The sequence below is a fragment of the Euprymna scolopes genome, chromosome 20, assembly GCF_053919585.1.
Source record: "Euprymna scolopes isolate OS-2025 chromosome 20, ASM5391958v1, whole genome shotgun sequence".
Lineage (NCBI taxonomy): Eukaryota > Metazoa > Mollusca > Cephalopoda > Sepiida > Sepiolidae > Euprymna > Euprymna scolopes.
Window position 1 is genome coordinate 2,633,271 of NC_136501.1, and position 15,819 is coordinate 2,649,089.

The 15,819-nt window shown below is 37.1% G+C and overlaps 1 protein-coding gene across 1 annotated transcript in view; it reads left to right on the forward strand.

The window, feature by feature from the left end:
• Positions 1 to 7,527: 7,527 nt before the first annotated feature.
• Positions 7,528 to 15,819, forward strand: part of LOC145241294 (uncharacterized) — a 64,375-nt gene continuing 56,083 nt past the window's right edge. The window contains exon 1 of the mRNA XM_080104040.1: positions 7,528 to 8,166. Within this exon, the coding sequence (XP_079960166.1) occupies positions 8,070 to 8,166 (97 nt within the window). The 5' untranslated portion in view covers positions 7,528 to 8,069. The remainder of the gene's footprint in view (positions 8,167 to 15,819) is intronic.

Below are 15,819 nucleotides of genomic sequence, written 5' to 3' on the forward strand. Positions count from 1 at the left end.
TAATGTTTGATAAGAACCTACGACTTTTTTTCTCTCATAGTGGCCTATATTCTATTTTCATTTTAATATTTTAATATTTTTTAATATATTAATTTAAAATATATTAATTGTATAAGAAATTTTTTGAATAAACATTATCTGACATGTCGCTACATGAGGGAGAGAGCGTCAGAAAAAAATGTACATATATATATATATATATATATATATATATATATATATAGGTGCGTATATATTTACTTTCACAAGTGACAGCACGGTCCTTAACAAATTTGTCCACGCAATTCTGAATACCACTGCCAAATCGACATGCCACGTCATGAACAAATACCGTTGAATCGACACACACGTTCCCAAGCAGAACCGAACAATCTCGCCGAATCGACACGCCATGATACAAAAATCCAATAACATGAGACATGTTATAAAAGAAGTGTATTTTAAAACCCACAAATCACTTATCAGCGTGTACTTTTCATAGTTGTTGGGCGAAACAAAATAGTCAGTTTGGGGTAAGATGGGTGTAGTTTGTAGTGGTCTAGGGTATAGAAGGAAATGCGTGTTCATCTCATGTTCGGGTGTCACCAATTTGTAGCGGACTAGTGGATATATTATACATATCCACCAGTCGTACAAAATAGGAGAAAGGAATTGATTTCAGAAAGAAAAAATGAATTGCTTTGAGGAAGGAATGAACAACGCGTTTATTTGAATTAAACGAACTAGAATTTATTTCGTGAAGAAAAGGGTACTACACGTGTTTAGTTTGGCATGCGTCTCTCGCTGTTTACTAATGAGAAGGAAAGTCTATTGTTGTAGAGAGAGAAAGAGAGAAAGTCAATCCAGTTTGGTGTGAACCTCTCGCTGTTAGCTGGTGAGGAGGAAAGTCTATTGTAGTATAGAGAGAGAATGAGAAAAAGTTAATCCAGGCCATGGAGATAGAAAACATATAAAGTGTACATACTGTCTGTTAGTTCGTGCCCCATACATAGTAGCAGGGGACATGATGCGCACGAGTGCGCGCCTCCCAAAAGGGAGGCGGCTGGTTAGCCGAACCTCTCAGCTCGAGAGCTGGTCCGCAAAAAGGAAGATGCTGCTTATTGCTCTTGCTTTTATAATTGTTTCCGGTGGGCTTTTGCGCATGTGTTGATTTCCTTTGAAAGGGGAAGTGACGTTGCGCTTGTGTGCGTATGTGTGCGCGTTTGTGAGTACATGTGTGTACATTAGCATGTGTGTGTATACGCGTGAATGTGAGTGTATGTACGCGAACGTGAATATATGTACGTGTGTGTACATGTGCGCATCTGCTTTTGAATGATTTTCATTTCTGTACTAGTACTATTTGATCATTCAAAAACTACAGTGTCAGACGTTAGAGTCTTTCAATTAATATTAAGCTTTCTCCGAATACAACTTTGACGAAACCTTTCCAATAGCTTGACATGCCTTCTATATGTTGTCCAAGTCTTTTACGATATAGCAGCGTAGTGATAACACATGTTTCGTAAACACTTAACTTTGTTTTTGATGTGATTTTCCGATCTGACCACACACGGTTCTCTAGTTTGCCAAAAGCAAAACTGGGTTTGGCTATTCTGTGCTTTATCTCAGCATCAAGCGTACAGCCCTTAATCAGCGTACTACCTAGATATATAAAATTGTCTGCGATATGTAACTTCTTACTATCAACCAAGATGTTTGGTTCAACATATGGCATTCCTATAGGAGGATAATACATAACATATGATTTCTTGAGACTGATGGTAAGTCCAAAAGCTTTACAAGCCTCTGATAACTTGTCCATAATTCTATTCTAAATGTGAAACAAGGTCTGCATCATCTGCATCATCTGCATAGAAAAGTTCAAGAACAAGGTTCCGAAACGTTTTTGACTTTGTGTTGAGATGTCTAGGGTTAAAAAGTTTACCTGATGTATAATACTGAAACTTCATCCCAATATTGCAATTATCAAAAGCATGCACCAGCATCACAGCGAAATATATGGAAAATAATGTAGGAGCAAGGATATCACCTGGTTTCACACCGTTTTCAACTGAAATGAGATCAGACAGAGACCCATTAAAGTTCACTTGGGCTTTCATAGTATGGTGTAACTGCTGAAGCATCCCACAAAACTTGTAGGACAGCCTGGTTTTCTAAGAATCTTCCAAAGTGAATTGTGATTAATGGTATTAGAAGCTTCTGTTAGATTTAAAACCAGATTGATTTGCTGGGATGATAAAGGGGCACATCCATTTCAGCAAACGATTCAACAACATCTTTGCTAAAACCTTTCCCATTGTTTCAAGCAAACTAATACCTCTATAATCATCACATTCAGATTTTGACCCATTTCCTTTATAAATTGGGGTCAATATTGCATCGATCCAATCTGGAGGGATAGCCAAACAGCAAGCATGAGTGTATGGAACGCGTTGATAACGCTACCACCTTCAAATAGCAATAATTCAACAGGTATCCCATCAAGTCCGGGTGATTTTTTTTTATTAATCTCTGTTAATGTTCTTTTGATCTCATCAATGCTGGGATCAGTTGTCATCTCCCCAGATCAGTTATCATCTCCCCAGATCAGTTATCATCTCCCCAGATCAGTTATCATCTCCCCAGATCAGTTATCATCTCCCCTAATCAGTTGTCATCTCCCCAGATCAGTTATCATCTCCCCAGATCAGTTGTCATCTCCCCAGATCAGTTGTCATCTCCCCAGATCAGTTATCATCTCCCCAGATCAGTTATCATCTCCCCAGATCAGTTATCATCTCCCCAGATCAGTTATCATCTCCCCAGATCAGTTATCATCTCCCCAGATCAGTTATCATCTCCCCAGATCAGTTATCATCTCCCCAGATCAGTTATCATCTCCCCAGATCAGTTATCATCTCCCCAGATCAGTTATCATCTCCCCAGATCAGTTGTCATCTCCCCAGATCAGTTGTCATCTCCCCAGATCAGTTGTCATCTCCCCAGATCAGTTGTCATCTCCCCAGATCAGTTGTCATCTCCCCAGATCAGTTATCATCTCCCCAGATCAGTTATCATCTCCCCAGATCAGTTATCATCTCCCCAGATCAGTTATCATCTCCCCAGATCAGTTACCATCTCCCCAGATCAGTTATCATCTCCCCAGATCAGTTATCATCTCCCCAGATCAGTTATCATCTCCCCAGATCAGTTGTCATCTCCCCAACGACCCCCTTTTGAGGGAAACTATCAATTACTACATTGTTTACTTTAGACAGATTATCAAAAAGATCTAAAAAATGTTCTGTCCATTGTTTTATGATCCCCTCAACATTATTGATGAGGGAAGAACCATCTTCGGATTTCACACGTACCAATGTTGGAGGCTGCAATCCAAAAGCTTGTCTGATTTGGTAATTTTGAATTTTTCTGGTCATAATTTGCTCCACCATTTGTTCTGCAATCGATATGTATTTTTGCTTTTAATTTTGCTTCTTTTTCTGCAGTTGTGTTCGCTGATCCATTAGAACACAAACATATCTCGCATGCCTTTTTCTTCTCTTCCAAAAGATTAGTGATTGTAGAATCATTTTCATCAAACCAATCCTTATGTTTGGTTTTCTTGAAGCCAAGAATTTCACCTCCTTTGCTATGTACTTGTGACTGGAATCGTTCACAGGTTCCGTCAAATGAGACATTAATAGATGAGTTCCTAAGATTTTTCACACGTTTTGTAATTTAGAAACATCGATGTGTTTAGACCCTTTTACTCCATTCGCTCTGACCCTTTTCCTTATACACAACTTAAGTTTAGCACGAACAAGATTGTGATCTGTGTCACAGTCTGCATCCCGCATAATTTATACAGTGCACATATCCTAAAGCTCATGTTTGCGTATGAAACATAATCAAGAAAGATATATCCAAGTTACCTTCTGATTGGGTTTTTGTTGGTAGAAGGTGTTGCATACTGCAAGATTATGTTGAGTGCACAACTGCAAAAGAAAAATCCCATTATCATTTGCCTTACCAAGGCCATATTTTCCGAAGACACCCCAAATGTTGTGATCGCTTCCAACCTGTGCATTAAAGTCTCCAAGCAACAAAATCTTATCTGCTTTTGGTATCCCTTTGATTCAATTCCCTAAATCTTGATAGAATTCCATTTTAACATCCTGCCTACTATCCAAAGTAGGGGTATATACTGAGATAACTGACACATAACAATCGCAAGGTAAAGTTACCCTCAGTAACATGATTCAATCACTAATTCCACAAGGATGCGATTTTTGTAATGTGATTTTTGTCCTGATAGCAAAACCAACTCCTCCTTCCCTTTTTACTCCCTTGGGTTTGCCTTTCCAGAAAAACGTTTACCATACACCTTTTTCAGTAAGTTGACCACTATCACTAGTACGGGTTTCAGATAGAGCAGCAATATCCACATTGTATCTAGCTAATTGTCTGGCAACAATAGCTGTTTTTTGCTCTGGATTAACCAACTCTTTCATATCAAGAAGTGTCCTTACATTCCAGGTAGCCATATTCAATTTAGTTATCTTTTGCTTCTCCTGCAGAAATGAAAATAGGTCACCTTTTCTAGATCTTTCTCAGTCACAAAAAGCCCCACCAAAACTACTTCCTGTCCCTCAAAACTAACGGTGATGTTAAGCTTTAAGCCACCTGTGTGCAGATTTGTGACTCGATATTTCCAATTTCTTAGGTCTGTACATATCGCCTCGCCTCTATCGCGGCAGGACTTGTAAAGAAGAGATATCTGTACAAAATGATCTCAATAATAAATGCCTGTATGACACATGTAACACTCTCTGAGCATTCACGGTCAGCATCCAATGGCAAACAAGTGCAACTGGTAACTGTTTCAGTCGCAGTTTTTCTTGAGTGTCCTTCTAACAAAAAACGCTGACTTGTCAAAAAATACGTTCAGACACAGAGGTCAGGCCACTACTAGCCGCCAGATGCTGGACAGACGCATCCTGGATTTGCAAATAAAAATGTAATGTAACCTATTTTCTAGACATTTCTTCATGCTTATATAATATATAATACTCTGACTGGATGACTTTCCTTTGGTTGCTAATCACCTCAAAAGCATGTGGACCCGATCTTATCCCAGCTGTGCTATTAAAAAAGTGCTCAGCCGAAGTAGCTCCAGTTTTCTCCAAACTCTACAACAAATGCCTTAATGAAGCTTGCTTTCCGGGCTGTTGGAAAACTGCTTCTGTTGTACCAGCATTCAAGAATTCTGGCGAAAGGACTGACCCATCAAATTATCGCCCTATTAGCCTCCTCCCACTTTTTGCCAAAATATTTGAGACCATAATACACCATGCTCTAGTCCATCATCTTACAGATGCTAAACTACTGACTGACAAACAATATGGATTTAGACAAGCCCGTTCCACAGCGGACATCCTAACTGTAATCTCTGAATGTATATACCATTCACTGGACAAAGCGGGGGAGGGCAGAGCGGTAGCTCTAGATATATCTAAGGCTTTTGACAGGGTATGGTATGAGGGTCTCCTCAGTAAAATCAGATCATACGGTATCATGGGTAGAATACTTAACATCATTAAATCCTTCTTAAATAAGAGAAAAATCCAGGTTGTCCTCGACGGTCGTACATCTAAACAATATGATATAAATGCGGGGGTGCCCCAGGGTTCTATCCTTGGACCTCTATTGTTCTTGATATTCATAAATGACCTCCCCGACAACATTGCCTCTGAGATGGGTATATATGCTGATGACACTACACTCTATGGCAGGCACGACAGGAAGACGAATGAACACATTTCTAAAGAAATGGCAGAAACACTAGAGAAAGACCTCCAATCTGTAGTGGAATGGGGTCAAAAGTGGTTGGTCGCGTTCAATGCTGCCAAGACTAAACTAGTTTCCTTCAATAATTACAAGAAACCCTCTCTACCACCCATAGCAATGCCCAACGACTCTTTATCTGAGAGTCCATCTTTCAAACTCCTTGGCCTAACGTTCACAGGAAACATGAGTTGGAACAATTACATTGAAGGCATTGCCAGGGCCGCTGCAAGAAAGGTGGGCTCTCTCTACCGTGCTAGAAAACTACTAACACCCGAAAGTATCCTGTACCTCTATAAAGCCACCATTCGCCCATGTATGGAGTATTGCTGCCACATCTGGGCTGGTGCATCTGCTATTAGTCTGTCGCTCCTTGACAAGGTTCAAAAGAGAGTCGCAAACCTGATAGGCCCTGAACTGGCATCTAAGCTTCAGCCTCTGTCTCATCGACGAAATGTTGCATCCCTCTGCCTTTTCTACAAGTATTTTAGTGGTGAATGCTCTGACGAACTGCAATCACTTGTGCCCCCATGATGTGAGCACCCTTGACAAACCCGACAGGCTGCTAAATCCCACCCCCACACTGTAGAGATCCCTAGATGTAAAAGATCTTTTTACTCCAATAGTTTCTTCCCCAGAACCGCTAGACTCTGGAATTCCATTCCAGGTCCCTGCTTCCCCAACAGTACTGACGTGCAGAAGTTCAAGTGTAATGTGAACCGACACCTTGCTGCCCAAATCCCTACATAGTACCCCAGTAGTTGTTGCCCCTGATAGTAGCCCCCTACACCAAAGTGGCAATTTGCCTTGTTTGGGGTGAAAATGTAATAAAAAAAAAAAAAAAAAAAAAAAGATACGATGGATATGGTCACCAGATAACCGTCAGGTGCATGTGTTTTTTTTTTATATGCAATATTTTAATATATCTGACAAAGACAAGATTCACCATTGTAAACGGCTGGAAAGTTTAAAAATGTTCTTATCATCACCATCGTCATGATCATTGAGGGATTCTGCCGTTTTAAACGCGCCTTCATTTTGAACTTCGTTGGATTCGTTTATTTATTCATTTTTTTTTAAATGATCTCTGAGATGCATCATCATCATCATCATCATCATCATCATCATCATCATCATCATCATCATCATCAGTGTGAGTGTTGTAAACAAACTTTTCATACAAACAAACATATATATATATATATATATATATATATATATATATATATATATATATATTTATCACCACAGGACCATTTTAATAGACACATGCCTGAGGGAGTATCTATACACAGATGATGTTACAGAGTCTTAGCTTTGTATGACAACTAAGTCTCTCTCTCGGTTCAAAATGTTGAGATCAAGCAACAAGCAAGAGCAAGATAGCCAGCAACAAGTTAAACTGCAGACCAGCTTAATGCGGGTACTGGTTTCTCGCTTTATGGTTTTTTTAAATCAGAGATTTGCTTCTCCTAGAAACGTTGCCTTCACCATGGCTTACGGGAGCCGTCTCCACCCCAACACACACATACACACACACACACAAACACACACATACACACACACACACAAACACACACACACACAAACACACACATACACACACACACAAACACACACACACATACACACACACACACAAACACACATTAGATAGCATCAGTGGAAATAGCGGGATTTCTAGTGAATAATCTATGAAGTAAAAACTGGATTATTTTCTTTACCTGAACAGGCAGCCCACTTGGCCTTTAATATATGATATACCTATGCAGGGATATTTCACCTAACTACATTTGTGACAAGTAGATGATGATGATGATGATGGTGATGATGATGCCGAAACCTTCTTGAAGATTATGTTGACGTTTGTTTGTGGGTCAGACAAGCAACGTTTGGTCCAGACTAGGACAGAATAACGTATTTTGATAAAACACAAATAAGAAACCAAAAATCAATTTCCTTGTATTGAAAAAGCACTTAAGTATTGCATAAAAAAAGTGATCGATAAAAAAGGTCTATTCAGTTTTATAAAGACTTGATTGTCATCGAAGAATTGAACGTCGACGAAAATCAATTTGTTTTGTTGGCAAAAAGGAAGTATTTGAGGCATTGTTTTGAAAATTTTAATCGACAAATTCTTAGTTTACGTCGACAACATCATATAAAAAAACATCGTATAAAAATCCGTACAAGATAAACCCGAGTTCAGCAAATCGTCTTTTTATTCTTTAAAATCTTCATAGATGTTTGCCATCAAAGCTTTGCCTTCTCATTGGAGAATTCTTACTCTCGTCTTGGAAATCGGATTCCTATTTGTTCCGGATTTAGAAGCTGCAAAAGGTTAGTGAGTTATGTATGCCCTCACGATGGCTGCTATGTACATATTGTATAACCTCTCTCTCTCTCGTTGGCTTCGGTTAAAGCTGTTTATTTTTGGATAATGTTTTGAACTTTTGTATATTAATAATGTTTTAAACAAACGCATTTCAGGTGAAAACATTATTAAATACTTATGTGTCATATCGAAATTAGTAAAAATTAATAAAAATGACAAAAATGATCAACTTTTTCTTTTTCTTTTTTTTTTTACATAGGCGTCACCACTTATCAAGGCCGATCGGCCACTCAAGGATAAGGGTTAAAGAGTGTAGAGTAGTCAAAAGGACAATATAGTATTCAATAGTAATGGAAGTTCGGTAAATTTGTTAACTTAAGTGGAACGGCTCATCAGAAACTTGTTCACGTTGGACTTGAAGACAACCATATTATAGAAAGCTGGAAAGCAGGAAAACGGAAGACAATTCCACAGGTGTGCAGTTCTAAGAAAGAAGCTTTGATCATGGAATCTATGTTTAGGTTTAGGCACAGATAAAGAGTGGGGAAAATTATTGATAATGTTTTCAGCTAGTCTAGTGTTTCTTGTGAAAGTTTGGCGAGGGGGGACCATAGATTGAAGCTCAGTCGAACACTTTCCATGAAAATAACGATAAAGCAGAGACAAACTCGCAACATCTCTTCTGTGAGATAGAGGTTGCAGCGAAGAGAAAAGGACATCTCCTACGAGGCTACGAAGTCTATTTTGAACTCTATCAAGGCAGGACAAGTAGAAAAATAATTACAAATAAAAATAAAATTTGTCAAGTTTTTCGATTTATAGAGTTTTATCGTATGTTTTAATGTTGAAGAGTTCTCAAGATTCAGGGAACGTAACTGCAATCGATCATTTTGACTAAATAATTGTAATTCCACCATTTTTAAACACAAAATGTCAGAACAAAATTGTGGATGAATTTATTTTTGTCAAAATGCATCTAACACATCTACATTTTTGGAATTTTTGGAATTTATACTAATTTCGACATGCCATGTTAATACGTAATAATGTATTTCAATAATGTATTGGTTTAAATCAATCATCAATCTGTACAAATACCTTTTTTGGGGGATAATCCAAGAGGTAATAATCCCTCTTAACCAGGCTGGAGTCCAAAGGTACTAAAGATCATGTGTGCTATGCTTAGGCAGAGAATATATATTCATACCTGACCCCTTCTCATATACACAAGCTCCTAAATTGAAGCCATTTTAAAAATTCTATGGAATGTAATATTTTTCCATCACATCTAATTTTAATTTTAAGCTAATGCTTGAAGAAAAAACACATTTTTAAATTATATCTCTTGGATGGATTTTACCATTTTTTCATCTGGAAGGTGAATAAAAACTATATAAAACAAATCTTGGAGTGAATGAATCTTCGTCCAAAACAGGTTTCCATTCTCCCCTCCAAGAACAAGATGAATTCCAGGTGGACAAGATCAACGATGCATGAAGTTAAGATATGTCCAAAATACAAATCTAATTGTTCATATGCTTTTGTGTGTGTGTGTGTGTGTGTGTGTGTGTGTGTGTGTGTGTGTGTGTGTGGTACAAGTATTTTGGACATTTTTGTACGTATGGATTTAAGTCATACACTAACAGATAAGGCTGCTTTAGTTTCGGTTCTAGCTAATGACGCACGCATCATTTTTCATTAAAGCTTTGAAATCACTACTATATACAATATAAAATCAGGGCAGTTTAGTAAGACTCTCAGCCTTTCTGAAGAGAAGACTGCTCACTGTTTTCAGGTTTATTTAGAACCGAAAGAAAAAAAGTCTAAATCAAAGTGGCAGTTAAGTGAGAGGAAATAAAATATGTATGGGTGAAGTTTAGGAGTGGATGCTGTTCCTTCAAGACAAAGACAATTTGGGGAAGACGAGTTCACAATAAAATAGGGTGTGTGCCCCATGGAGGATTTTTATTACCAAACAATAAAAAAAAAAAAATGTCTCACCCAACAAGCTTACAGATAATAATCCCTCTTAACCAAGTTCGGATCAAAGGGTATTAAAAAATCATGTGATGAGGCAGAGAATATGACTTTTTTTGTATGCACAATCTTTTTAAATTCTGTGGAATGCAATCTTTTTCTATAAAATATAATTTTAACCTCAAGCTAATGCTTAAAATAAAAATAATTTTCCTGTGTTTGAATTGAAAACTATGTTAATAAAGAGTAATGCTTTCCAAACCAATTGTCACAACTATCCTGAATCTGGTTGCTACCACTCCACTGAAATTGGATTTTTTCCATTAATCATCCTCATTCTACTAAGTCCCTATATAGTACCTTTCTAGATTGTGAAACTTCACTCGATCAAGGAAGCTTTCTGAACATGGCTCAGCACTTAGTGAAGAACTACAATTCAACCCTCAGCTTACAATGGCTCTCCCCTGAAGAGCTAAGGATGAGGTCAGAAGAGACATTCTCGACCACATGCAGACTCTTCTCTCAAGGTTCAACTCAGAAACGGCAGTGGATCAGCATTTTGATGACTTAGACATTTCCAAGCCTGAATTCATCTCCTGGACATCCAGTTTGAACCACAAGATTTGAACTGAATCATCAAATCAACATAAAGGGCTCAGAAATGCAGTGTTACTGCTCTACCTACCCAACCACAAGTCAATCAATTTGCTGGAATTAATTTTTACTCTCATAATTTTTTCTTAATGTGCAAAATATCTACTCGAATAGTGCAGGATCTGCTGGATTCGCCTGATAAAAGCAGATTCAAGAAATTTTTTCTCCCTTGGTTCTCGCAAATGATTAAGATCTTATTTTGGCCTACAATCTCGTTAATATGCATCATGATGCATACTTTAGCGTCTATCATTTACTCGTGCACTAGAAATTGTGCAGACACTGCATGAAACTATTTCACTGCCGATTTCGATTGAACCAAAAGAGGGCTGCTTTCTCAATCAGAATCCGTGAACTTTGAAGTAGACTTTGAAGTGAGGTAATAAATGCACCAACAACGCAACAATTCAAGGTAAATTTGGAAAGGTGCTAAGATTACTGTATTCTCTTCCGTGTAAATTTCTACCACTTTTTTCTTACATGTACAAAGAGAAACACAACTTATGCAACTCATGCAAACACTAATCAGTGTAAAATTAAAATGTGTCCCAGAATTTTTTGTTTGCCCATACAAAAAAAAAAATTTATTTTGGCCATACAAAAAAAAAATTTTGTTTGCCCATACAAAAAAAATTTTGTTTGCCCATACAAAAAAAAAATTTTTGTTTGCCCATACAAAAAAAAAATTTTGTTTGCCCATACAAAAAAAAAATTTTTGTTTGCCCATACAAAAAAAAATTTTGTTTGCCCATACAAAAAAAAATTTTTGTTTGCCCATACAAAAAAAAATTTTGTTTGCCCATACAAAAAAAAAATTTTTGTTTGTCTATACAAAAAAAAATTTTTGTTTGCTCATACAAAAAAAAAATTTTTGTTTGCCCATACAAAAAAAAATTTTGTTTGCCCCCCCAAAAAAAATTTTTGTTTGCCCATACAAAAAAAAAATTTTGTTTGCCCATACAAAAAAAATTTTGTTTGCCCATACAAAAAAAAATTTTTGTTTGCCCATACAAAAAAAAATTTTGTTTGCCCATACAAAAAAAAAATTTTGTTTGCCCATACAAAAAAAAAAATTTTGTTTGCCCATACAAAAGCAAAATTTTTGTTTGCCCATACAAAAAAAAAAAAATACAAGCTGATCAGATCGTCACTTTTTCTGGATTTTTTTAGATGAGGATTAAAATAATTCGTATTATTTGAATTCTTTAAACTACTGTTCTGTTATTGAGTGTTATTTGCACAAAGTTTCCGTCAAGATAAGCTCTTGCGTATCTTGTCTGCAAGGACCCATGGCATAGTTGATAAATTATTTGGTAAAATTCAGTTGTAAATTACATTCTTTTGAAGGTTGAATGTTCAATCTTCAGTGCAAGTGACACTCCAAATACAATTGTGAATTACTTAGGTCTTCTACTTAGTCATGACTGATGGAATGTGAGCTTGTGGGGAAAATAGAAACAGACTTACACACGACCTACCTGTGAAGCGCCCATGTGTCTGCCTGTCATGCGCGTTGGACAGGAAAAAGAAAAAGCAAGATGGCATCTGTGATATTTAACAGAAACGGTCTCATGTGATCTCGCGAGATTCACGTGGGTGAATGTAATATAAAGCAGGTCGCTTGCTGGTGTGAGGAGAAAGCTTTGGCTGTTCAAACGCTAAACAGGTGACGTTACAAGACAAACGGTTACTCATGCATTGGGACGAATGAAGGATGTTACAGTTCTAACATGCTACCTTTGTGGATTAAATAAAGGGTCCATTCAAAATTCTGTTCATATTCCGGAGTTTGAGAGAAAGATTCTTGATTCCGACAAGATACGCTTGAAGAAGGTTGGAAGCTCCATCCAATGAAACGTGAAATAAAACTCAAGATGAGAACAGTAGTCCAAAGAATGCAGAGAATGTAAAGAATGGAGATTGTCAATGACACACAATGACAGTACAATATCTTCATGAAAAAATTAAAGCACACATTTTCACCAACAAAACATGTATGTGTCAATCTTATCTGGAACCTTCATTAAGGAAATTACTACTCTGTGTTACTATGACAGTGTGTCCTGCAATCATCAGCATCGACAGACAACAACTATAGTGAGTTTCAATCATCGGCATCGTTTACATAAAAGCAGATTGCAACCAACAGCCAAACGATGTGTCATAATCTACACATCAAAGTAAAACGCCTTTTTCCCACAACAGGTTCGTCCACATATGCTATAGTTAGCGGGTAGGTTGGAAATTCTGTTCGATACTGATTCTAGGTAATTGTCTGTATTTTTGAGATGAGTTGTTTTCATTGATTGAGATTGTCGGACTGACTTCCTCATCTTGGTTGTTATTGTCACAACGTTTCGGCCGTTTTGCCCTCCGGCCTTCGTCAGGTGAACGGTTTGTTAGGAGTCTCGAACCCAACCCTTTATTATTATTACGGGGGTACCGTGTTCGGACTCCAGCTAGGCTTTGGGACATAGTTGCTGATTCTCTGTTTTTCAATGTTACTTTTTCACTGCCTTCGTTCAGGATTGAACTCAGCACCTTTGGGTAACTGTAAACTTTGATACAACGTCTAGGACCACTCGGCCATATGTCACTAGGAAGTCAGTCCGACAATCTCAATCACTGATTCTAGGATTGCCTTAATGGCAGATCTAGGATGGTTGGAGAATTTATGGACATTTGAGGTATTTTTTCATTTTCTATTGTTATGCTAAGGCCAAAGCTACCAAATAAATACTTAAAAAGATCGCAGGCTGTCAAATTTCAGAAGTGCTATGCTATTATATATTAACTAGTTCATTGTGTTCCTGTTGTATTTGTGTTGCATGAATGCCCTACCTTTAAACAGTTGCATTAAATTTAGCTTAAATTTGTGGGTTTTTGAAAAAATTACAAGTGCGGACTTTCTTTCTTTTTTCCGCCTGTGTAGCCTTTTATATATATATATATATATATATATATATATATATATATATATATATATAAACTGTAGTTTGCTTGAAGCACTGTGTGTGTTATGTATAAAGGTATGTGTTAGAAGGCTATCGCAATGTAAACAGTGGAATTTTGTCAGTGTTGAAGAAGGAAAACAAAAGCAAGTGATATATTTAAATCTCTCTATTATGTATGCACACACACACACACACACACACACACACACACACACACACACACACACACACACATATATGTGTATGTTTATTTATTTAATGATTTTTTTTCTTTTTGTCAATAATGCAACTTACTTGAAAAGACAAACTTCTACACAGTGATTTATTATGTATGACAGTGTTCCATTATATATTTCCTTTGAAAAATATATTCATACCAATAATGATTAGTTTTAAATATATATGTATATGAGCATATACATATACACGTGTGTATATATGTGTATGTGTGTGCATGTATATATGTCTATGTCTGTGTGTGTGCATCTGTGGATATATTTTGCAGATTTCAATTCCCGTCATAGCCCTTCTGCAATTTGACAGCCTGCAATCTTTTGGGAATTCCTTGAATTAGACTGCAACAATACTCCGGGGAGAAAAGAGCATCCCACTATTCTTTAATTTTTGTCCAAAGTTCTTCCAAATTTGAAATTTTGTCATTGCATAGTTGTTGCTTGATGTAATATCATAAGTTTTCGATAGGATTGAGGTCTGGAGATTGTGCAGGCCAATCCAAACACGGAATATCATGCTCTTTCAGGAACTTCTTGACATTGCCAGCTGTGTGAATGGGTGCATTATTCTGCATAAAGATGGGATTATCATCCAAATTCCGACCAAAGTAGGGTAGAAAATGCTCGGTCAACATATTAATGTACTTGGTCGAATTAATTCGACCTTGCAAGCGAACTATAGATCCTGGACCATTGGTACTAATAATGCCCCACACCAAAACTGAACCACCACCACCTTGCAACTGAGCACCTAGGATTAAATTCTTTGTCTTTCCTCCAATGGACATACTGCCTACCATCACTGCCTAGCCTATTGAACTTGCTTTCATCGCTAAAAAAGCACTTTTGACCAATATGAAGAGTCATGATGTTCATTGCATCTGACAAAGTCCAGACGGCGCTTTCTGTTCCTTACAGAAATCATTGACTTGCATCTTGCAACATATCCTCGCAAATTAAATTCCTTTAATCTGTTCTTGACAGTAGAAAGAGAGCACTTTTTAACAAGATTGCAACAAATTGTTGTTGGATTTGGGGAGCCGTTTCAAATCTGTTTCTTAGGCCGTGGATCTTGATAGCATTGTCTTCCCTGTAAGAAGTAACTCTAGTACAACCAGATTTAGGGGCATCACGAACACTGCCGGTGTTTTGATGCTTTTGCACAGTCTTTCGTACCGTTTTCTCATCACATTTAAATCTACGGCCGATTTCTCGATTGGATAAACCAGAAAGGTAGAGATTAATGAGCTCCTGACGATCACTAAGAGAAAGTCATGGCATATGGACTAAATGTTAGGTTGTATAACCTGGAACAACAACAATTACGATTAGAGATGCTTTGTTGCCTGTTGGTGGATATTTTAAATTGATTTATGGCCGATAACTTAAACTGGTTTTAAGTGAATTTGTTGCTGCGGACTTTCTTTTTGCCTCCTCAATTTAAAGTAATTTTTTAAAATTGACATGAACACTAGAATATTTCAATTAAAAGTCAAGTATAAACAGGTAAAATTATAGAGAAGTAAAAGGCGAATCAAATGAGGTATAGGTTGTTTAAACAATTGCATCAAATTTAGCTTAAAATTGCAGTTTTTGAAATAATTACAAGTGTGGACTTTCTTTTTGCCGGCACTGATATGTCTGTCTGTTTCCATAATTCCAAACTCCATTTCTTCCGAAACTAAAAGTCGTACAGCGGTGCTAGGGGCCTCAAATGATTGGATTTTTTATGGACCATTTTATTTATTGATCTTTAGCTTGTTAAAATAGTTTTAAAAAGGTTAAAATAGTTTTCAAAAGGTTAAAATAGTTTTAAAAGGTTAAAATAGTTTTAAAAGGT